The sequence below is a fragment of the Rattus norvegicus genome, chromosome 8, assembly GCF_036323735.1.
Source record: "Rattus norvegicus strain BN/NHsdMcwi chromosome 8, GRCr8, whole genome shotgun sequence".
Lineage (NCBI taxonomy): Eukaryota > Metazoa > Chordata > Mammalia > Rodentia > Muridae > Rattus > Rattus norvegicus.
In genome coordinates, this window is record NC_086026.1 from 24782167 (window position 1) to 24791318 (window position 9152).

The window sequence follows — 9152 nt, forward strand, 5'->3', positions numbered from 1 at the left end:
CAGTTTCATAATACTTCTTGAAATTCATTTGGTCTGTGGATTGCATCTTGGGTAATTAAAGCGTTTGGGCTAATAGCCACTTATCAGTGAATACATACCATGTATGCTTTTCTGTGATTGGGTTAGCTCACTCAGCATGATATTTTCTAGTTCAACCCATTTGCCTATGATTTTCATGAAGTCATTGTTTTTTATTGCTGAGTAGTACTCTATTGTGTAGATGTACCACATTTTTTCTATCCAGTCGTCTGTTGAAGGGCATCTGGGTTCTTTCCAGTTTTTGGCTTTTATAAGTAAGGCTGCCATGAACATAGTGGAGCATGTGTCTCTGTTATATGTTGGAGCATCTTTTGATTACATACCCAGGAAAGGTATAGCTGGGTCCTCAGGTAGTGGAATGTCCAATTTTGTGAGGACCCTTCAAACAGATACCTAGAGTGATTGTACCAGTTTGCAATCCCACCAAAAATGGAGGAATGTTCCTCTTTCTCCATATCCTCATCTGCATCTGCTGTGGCCTGAGTTTTGTACCTTAGCCATTCTGAGTGGCATAAGGCATTATTTGATTTCCATTTCACTGATGACTAAGGATGTTCAACATTTCTCTAGGTCCTTCTCAGTCATTCGATATTCCTCAACTGAGAATTGTTTTTTTAACTATGTACCCCATGTTTTAATAGAGTTATTTGGCTCTCTGGAGTCTAACTTATTGAGTTCTTTTTATATTTTGGATATTAGCCATCTATTCGATGTAGGATTGGTAAAGATCTTTTCAAAATCTATTGGTTGCCATTTTTTCCTAATGACAGTGTTCTTTGCCTTACCGAAGCTTTGCAGTTTTATGAGGTCCCATTTGTTGATTCTTGATCTTAGAGCATAAGTCATTGGTGTTTTGTTCAGAAAATTTTTCCCAGTGCCCATGTGTTTGAGACTCTTCCCTAATTTTCTTCTACTAGTTTGAATGTATCTGGTTTGATGTGGAGGTCCTTGGTCCACTTGCACTTAAGCTTTTTACAGGGTGATAAGAATATAGATCAATTTGCATTCTTCTATATGATGACCTCCAGTTGATTCAGCACCATTTGTTGAAAATGCTATCTTTTATCCATTGGTTGGTTTTAGCTACTTTGTCAAAGATCAAGAGACTATATGTGCATGGTTTCATTTGTGGGTCTTCAATTCTATTCCAGTGATCTATCTGCCTGTCTCTGTACTACTAAAATACAGTTTACATCACTGTTGCGCTGTAATAATGCTTGAGGTCGCAGATGGTGTTTTTCCCAGAAGGTTTTTTATTGTTGAGTACAGTTTTTGTTATCCTGGGTTTTTTTGTTATTCCAAATGAACTTGCCAATTGCTCTTTCTAACTCTGTGAATTATTGAGTTGGAATTTTCATGGTGATCACATAGAATCTATAGATTGCTTTTGGCATAATGGCCATTTTTACTATATTAAACCTGCCAATGCATGAGCATGGGAGGTCTTTCCATATTCTGAGATCCTCAATTTCTTACTTCAGAGACTTGAGGTTCTTGTCATACAAATCTTGCACTTATTTGGTTAAAGTCAGACCAAGTTATTTTATATTGTTTGAGGCTATTGTGAGTGGTGTAATTTCCGTAATTTCTTTCTCAGCCTGTTTATCCTTTGAGTAGAGGAAGGCTACTGAGTTGTTTGATTTAATTTTATACCCAGGCACTTTGCTGAAGTTGTTTATCAGTTCAGTAATTCTTTGGTGGATCTTTTGGGTTCACTTAAGTATAGTATCACATTATCTGCAAATGGTGATATTTTGCCTTCTTCCTTTCCAATTTATATCCCTTGGATCTCATGTCATTGTCTGATTTCTCTGGCTAGGACTTTGAATACTATATTGCATAAGTAGGGAGAGAGTGGGCAGCCTAGTCTAGGTCTTGATTTTAGTGGGATTGCTTCAAGTTTCTCTCCATTTAGTTCAATGTTAGCTACTGGTTTAATGTATATTGCTTTTATTATGGCTAGGTTTGGGCTTTGAATTCCTGATCTTTTCAGGACTTTTATCATAAAGGTGTTTGAATTTTGTCACATGCTTTCTCAGCAATTAATGAAATGATCACGTGGTTTTTATCTTTGAATTTGTTTATATCATGGATTACGTTGACTGATTTCTGTATATTGAACTATTTTCGAATCCCTTGGATGAAGCCTACTTGTTGATTATGGGTGATCATTTTGATGTGTTCTTGGATTCGGTTTGCAAGAATTTTATTGAGTATTTTTGCATTGATATTTATAAGAGAAATTGGTCTGAAGTTCCTTTTCTGTGTTGGGTCTTTGTGTGGTTTAGGTATAAGAGTAATTGTGGCTTCATAGAAGGAATTTGGTAGTGCTCTATTTGTTTCAGTTTTGTGGAATACTTTGGACAGTATTGATATGAGATCTTCTATGAAGGTCTGATAGAATTCTACCCTAAACCCATATGGTAATGGGCTCTTTTTGGTTGGGACACTTTTAATAACTACTTCTACTTCTTATGAGTTATGGGATTGTTTAGATGGCTTATCCTTTCCTGATTTAACTTTGGTACTGGTATTTGTCTAGAAAATTGTTCCTTTCCTCCAGATTTCCCGTTTTGTTGAATATAGGCTTTTGTAGTAGGATATGATGAGTTTTTAAAAAATTCCTCAGATTCTGATCTTATTTCTCGCTTTCATTCCTAAATTTGTTAATTTGAACATACTTTCTGTGTCCTCTGGTTAGTCTGACTAAGGATTTATCTATCTTGTTGATTTTCTCAAGGAAATAACTCCTGGTTTTGTTGCTTCTTTGTATAGTCCTTTTTGTTTATACTTTGTTGATTTCAACCTTCAGTTTGATTATTTCCTGCCTTCTACTCCTTTTGGGTGTATTCGCTTCTTTTTGTTCTAGAGCTCTTAGGTGTGCTGTAAAGCTGCTGATTTATGCTATCTCCTGCTTCTTTTTGTAGGCACTCAGAGCTGTGAGCTTTCCTATTAGCTCTGCTTTCACTGAGTCCCATAAATTTGGGTGTGTTGTACCTTCATTTTCATTTAATTCTAAGATGTTTGGCTCTGATGATGTCAAGAAGTCTTGGTTTCTGTTGCTTAGATTCCTGGTCTTGCCTCTTGCCATCAGATTTTCTCTGGTGTTAGCTTGTCTTGCTGTTTCTTACAGTGGCTTCACCATCCTGTAGGTCTGTGTGTCAGCACTTCTATAGATCTGTTCTCCTGTTTTCTTTCAGATGGATCTGGGAATAGAATGCTCTGCTCTCAGGTGTGTAGGTGCTCCTGTAGTCTGCCTTTCAGCTGTGGGTGCAGGTAAGAACTGGAAGGGTACTGGCCCTGACTGGTCCTAGGTCCCTGTGCCCAATAGATGGCACTAGGTAATTTACTCTTGGGTTAGAATGTGAGTAGAGATCATTCTCCTCTTATTTCTCAGGAGTGTCCTTACTTCTGAGGGTCCATCTCTCTTCTTCATGGGATGTGAGTGCAGTGAACTCTTTGACCATTTCAGTTCTATTCAGGGAGCAGACTGGAACCACCAGTTCCTTCCAGTGACTATTCCTATATTCCTGTGTCCAGAGTCACTATTCAATTTCCTCTTGGGCCAGGGATGTAGGCAATTTTGGGCAGAAGTGGCAGTATGTCCTGAGGTCTCAGGATTGTCTGCACTTCTGCGTGTTCAGCTCTCTTCCTCACAGGATTTGGGAGCAGGGAGCTCTGCACTCAGGTTTGTAGTCACCCCTGGTGAGTAGCTTTCACTTTTCGTTTAATAGATTCTTTGTATTGTTCTATTTTTCTATGTCATTGTTTTTAGCCCTGAATTGGATTATTTCTTGTCACTGATATCTTTGTGTGTGTGTGTGTGTGTGTGTGTGTGTGTGTGTGCTTGCTTTAATGTGTGAAATTGTTAGTATTCAATTTCTTCAGTTATTTTTCATGTAGACACTTAATGCTATGAATTGCCTCTTAAAATTGCTCTAATTGTTTCTTATAATATCCTACTTTTTCTATATTTTTGTGTGTGAGCAAAATTTTTAGATTTTAGCATTTCATTTGACACATATATTCATTTTTCGATCATATATTTAATATATGAAATTATTTCTTTTATCTCTTGTATACTGTTGTTCAAGCTTGCCTTTTGTAGTTGCTGTTTGACTCCCTGTTTCCTATTTACAGTATTTCTTCAGTTTGGGTTATTTTCATCAATTTACCTCCATCTTCAGGTCATGAACAGTTGCATTCATTTCCTTAAACTGTTTGTGTTTCCCTGTATTTCTTTGTGTTTTCCTGTATTTCTTAAAGGAATTTCCTCTTTAAAGGTCTCTGCCTACTTCCTTAAGACTGTATCCAAGTCTTTTATTTGGGCTACAACTATGTTGGAATACTGTGCTGCTGGTTTTTAGTGGAGACATACTGCCCTGTTATTGATTGTCTTTTCATGCTCAAGTCTATGCAACTGGTATTGGGATTATTGTACATCTTGGAGATAATACTTCATTTTGCCTCTGTTGGGTGAATGTTTTGTTCCTTATTTTCTAATTTTAGAGTATGTTATGGTGGGTGTAATATACATAGGTAAGTAAGTAGGTAATATTTTTTGGTTGTTGGAGAATATTAGTATTGGAGGCTGAGATGAGTTGTGCAAATGTAGATTGGAGAAGATCTTTGTGATGCATTGGATTGTGTTCAGAGAGTATAGGAGACAGAAACAGGTGTTCTGCTACAGGGCTGGACATGAAACTTGCAGATTGGCCCTGGCAGAGCAGAAGATAAGTGTGGATCTATCGTCAGCCTAATTGCTTCCCTTGCAGAAGCAGCTTTGGGAGAGCAATGAATGCTTGACAGATTTGAGGATTGAATGGGAGAAAGAGAGTAGAAGGGGAAGATCTGTGGTTCCATAGGAGATCACAATAGGGATGAGGTAAGGCTGCTAAAGGTGTTTTGCTACAGAGCTGTGGATTTGCTATGGGGAGACAGAGGGAGAAACAAAGATTTTAGGCACATTATCGGGCTTTCTGCCAGGCATGGCCAGTCAGTTAACAAGATTATAGATAGAACTTAAAACAAGTACCAATCTAAACTTTCATAATATAAAGATGTATTCTGACATCCTTGTTTTTCAATCTTTAAGCATGTGCTATTCTCAGCTTTGATCAGGAAACCCTTTCTTTGAAATCAATAACAGGTAATACACAAACAAACACACAGATGCTCAAAGTGCTGAGAATAAGTGCTAATTTGGGGATCCTATTTAAAGAAGTCATGATAAGCTCTAAAGAAGACCAGGGAAAGAGTGTAAATGTCACAATATAGGGAGAAAGGCTATGAAACCATCTTCCAGGCTTTACACAGCCAAAGCAATCATAACTTCAGTAAAGTTTTGGTTATCTGCATAAGACTATACCTACCACAATCAATCACTGATCAGAAATCTGCTTAAGGAACTCTAAATATATTTGATAAATGATTATCTTATTTGTGTACAGAATAGAGCCTACCAGTAGTTCTAAATCCATGGAAATCTCAATATCTCCCTCTCTCTTTCTCCCTCTCCCTTCCCCTCCCCCTCCCCCTCTCCCTCTCCTTTCCCCTCTCCCTCTCCCTCTCCCTCTCCTTCTCCTCCTTCTTCATCTTCCTTCCTCCTCCTCCTCCTCCTCCTCCTCCTCCTCCTTCTTCTTCTTCTTCCTCTTCTCTGCCTCTCTCTGTCTCTCTCTCCCTCTCCCTCTCCCTCTCTCTCTCTCTCTCTCTCTCTCTCACTCGTGTGTGTGTGTGTCTAAGAATAATAAAAACACTTTTCACTGAGTTATTGTTTTTTATCATCTGACAAAGTACAGAACTTTCTGTGTTAAATATGATAAAAATCAAGGATACATAAGAAAAGGCACCACCAATTATTTGTATTTTACAATATTTTCTTAATATTTTTAGTTACAACACATCACCTTTGCTTGAAATTTACATCATACTTTCTGTCATAGGTTCTTTTTCTTTCACAAAGAACACTAGAATGTATTGGAGAAGTTGTGCTGGGGTTTTCATTACACATTATTTTCTTGTTGTGATTCTTTAGCCTGAGTCTCCTTATTGTTATATTAATTGGGGTGTGCTTCTATATGTGTTTTTGTTACATGTTTTTATTCAAGGATCTTGTTGACAGTGAGCTAAAACAAGGGAGATAAAAAGAAAAAACAATGGAAATTAATAACATGTTTACTCTATGCCTGAAGTATCATGAGGTCTGTTGCGAGGGACTCTCATGTTCTACAGAGACAGTCTTTAAGGACTTGTACTCCTGGGAGAAGAATATCAAGAAAAATCGTTACTCTAATGAGAAACTTTGATTATCGAACCACCTGACTTGAAGGACAGCATGGTTCAGGCTATGACCTAACTTAACATTCCTACCCATTTCAGGATTCAAAGCCATATTCTTCTCCCACAAAACATCCTCTCGAATCTCATATTTGGTTTAAATTTCCTGAGAAAAATCTCCAGGTAAGATAATAACATTGTTCCTCTGGAAGCTATGTAGATAACAGGATCTTTGAAAATGCTGTGGCAATTAGAGTGGGTGATTTTACTTGAAAGCATTGTGGGAAGCAATGCCATACAATTTTATGAAGATGATTAGAACCAACACTCTCCATATTCTTTTGCAGCTTTTGTGAGTGGTCTTCCATCATGTACTGTTACCCTAGTGGCTCTAACTGAGCTTGGATAATAATTTCACCAAGAATAGGCCCTATTTCTTTCTGAGCAGAGATTTTTCCCCTTCTTAAACATAATGATTCTTGAGTGAAATTCCCTACAAAGAAACAACAAACACTTATTGCAGAGAGGGAAACCTTCAACAGACAAAATTAATGACTCCATCAAAATCTAATGTGGGTTTATTGAAGTTAATTTGATAAGTATAGATGAGGAGTTATAGAGTAGGGAGACTCATATCAAGAATATCAACAAAAGGATCATCCATATACATAACAATAACAGAATATCAACATCCCTGGAAGGGCTATTTATATGGCTCCACAAGCTGTAAAGTGACCAAATTCTGGCAAGCTCATCCTCTTCTAGGCAGTCCTGGTAGTCAGTGTCACACTCATAGTGACAGTTTATAGCCTTGTGATCCTATCATTCCTTCCTCTAAGTGTTTTAATGTCTATAGCAGACAGTGTTAAAATTTCTCCTCATTACATTCTCTCTCTCTCTCTCTCTCTCTCTCTCTCTCTCTCTCTCTCTCTCTCTCTCTCTGTGTGTGTGTGTGTGTGTGTGTGTGTGGAGTGTGTGTGTGTGTGTGCGTGTGTGTGTGTATGTACACAAGAGCATGTACATGTAGAAGTCTAACATATATATCAAAAACCATCCTTAATCGTTCACTACCTTATACGTTCAGGTAGAACCTCTTAATCCCCAGAGTTCATCATATGGCTAATGTTGGTAGGTAACTTACCCTGAGTTGTCCTGTCTTGTCTTCTTAGGCTGGGATTATACATGGACCTATGTGCCCAGATGACACTTCTGTCAATTCTGATGGTTAGAATGCTGGTCTCTATGCTCGTGTTGGATATAATTACCATAATGAGCCATCTATCTGCCATAATTTAATTATATCTTGCAAATCTTCAGCCAAATATTTGTGAGCTATAATAAATCCTACAGACAACAAAGTGGACACTTAATGTAGACATTGATATTTTTATGGTTCTGGAGGTTAAAGGCCGAAGTCACAATGTCTACACAGGTAGTTTTCTAATGATATGATATTGCTGATGTTCATGTTGTTTGTTTCTTTTTTCTTTCCAGTGCGTGTTTTCCACCAGATTTACCATGAATATGAAATCTCTAAACCAAACAGTTGTGTCAGACTTCATTCTCCTGGGATTCACAGATGATACCAAACTGCAACTTATCATCTTCAGTTTATTTCTTTCCATGTACCTTGTAACAATCCTAGGAAACCTGCTGATAATTCTGGCCACCAGCTCTGACTCCCATCTCCACACCCCCATGTACTTCTTTCTTTCTGGTCTTTCTTTTAATGATATCTTTTTAGTCACATGCACAATTCCAAAGATGCTTGTGAATATACAAACAGAAAACCAGACCATCACTTATGGAGGATGTCTGACTCAGGTCTGCTTTGTCTTGATGTCAGTGAGCATGGAAAATTGTCTTCTTGCAGCAATGGCCTATGACCGCTATGTTGCTATTTGCCATCCACTTAGGTATAGGATCATAATGAACCCCTGTTTTTGTATTCTAATGGTAGCATTTTCTATAATGGGGAGCATGGCAAATGCCCTAGTGAACGGTCTAATGGTATTACATCTGTCCTTCTGCACTGAGCTCATAATTCCGCATTTCTTCTGTGAACTTACACAGATTACTAAACTTGCCTGTTCCAACACTCTTATTGACAACATACTCATATATATTTCCTCTTGCATATTTGGTGGTGTTCCTCTCTCTGGCATCATTTTGTCTTATAGTCAAATTGCAACCACTGTCTTGAGAATGTCATCATCAGAAGGAAGATATAAAGCATTTTCCACCTGTGGGTCTCACCTGTCAGTTGTTTTTTTATTTTATGGAACTGGTTTTGGGGTCTACATTAGCTCAACAATTACAGAATCATCCAGGAAGAATGCTGTGACTTCAGTGCTGTACTCAGTAGTCCCACAAATGCTAAATCCCTTTATCTATAGTCTGAGGAACAGAGACATGAAAGAAGGCTTGAGAAAACTCTTCAGTAGGATATTATTTCCTCTATGATACATCATTTTATTTTGACTAAAATTTCTTAAGCCAAGGAAACATAGTTATTTCTTCAACAGAGTATAAGATATTTTTATGATTACTTGGATTATCCATTCACTTTACTTCCCCATCATACAGTCCCTCTCCAAATCTACCTTTCTTCTCCTCTGAGAGGGTAGAACCCCCTCCCTTGGGTATTTCCCCAGCCTTGATACTTGGAGGGCTAGGCACATCCTCTCCCACTGAGGCCAGACAAGGCAACTTAGCTAGAAGAACATATATCACAGAAAGGTAACAGTGTTGGGACTCCAGATATTTGGGAGCCACATAAAGACAAAGCTGCACATCTGTTACCTATGAGCAGGGAGGACAGTTTATGCTCTTTTGTT

General features: G+C 38.0%; 1 protein-coding gene across 1 annotated transcript; it reads left to right on the forward strand.

Moving 5' to 3' along the window:
* Positions 1–7818: 7818 nt before the first annotated feature.
* On the forward strand, positions 7819–8778 carry Or7g17 (olfactory receptor family 7 subfamily G member 17). Its single transcript, NM_001409145.1, has one exon. It carries the CDS (start codon positions 7834–7836, stop codon positions 8776–8778), a length of 945 nt encoding a protein of 314 aa, NP_001396074.1. The 5' UTR covers positions 7819–7833.
* Positions 8779–9152: the final 374 nt, after the last annotated feature.

Coding starts and splice junctions, on each gene's coding strand:
- Or7g17 (NM_001409145.1), top strand. CDS start 7,834: ATGAATATGAAATCTCTAAACCAAACAGTTGTGTCAGACTTCATTCTC.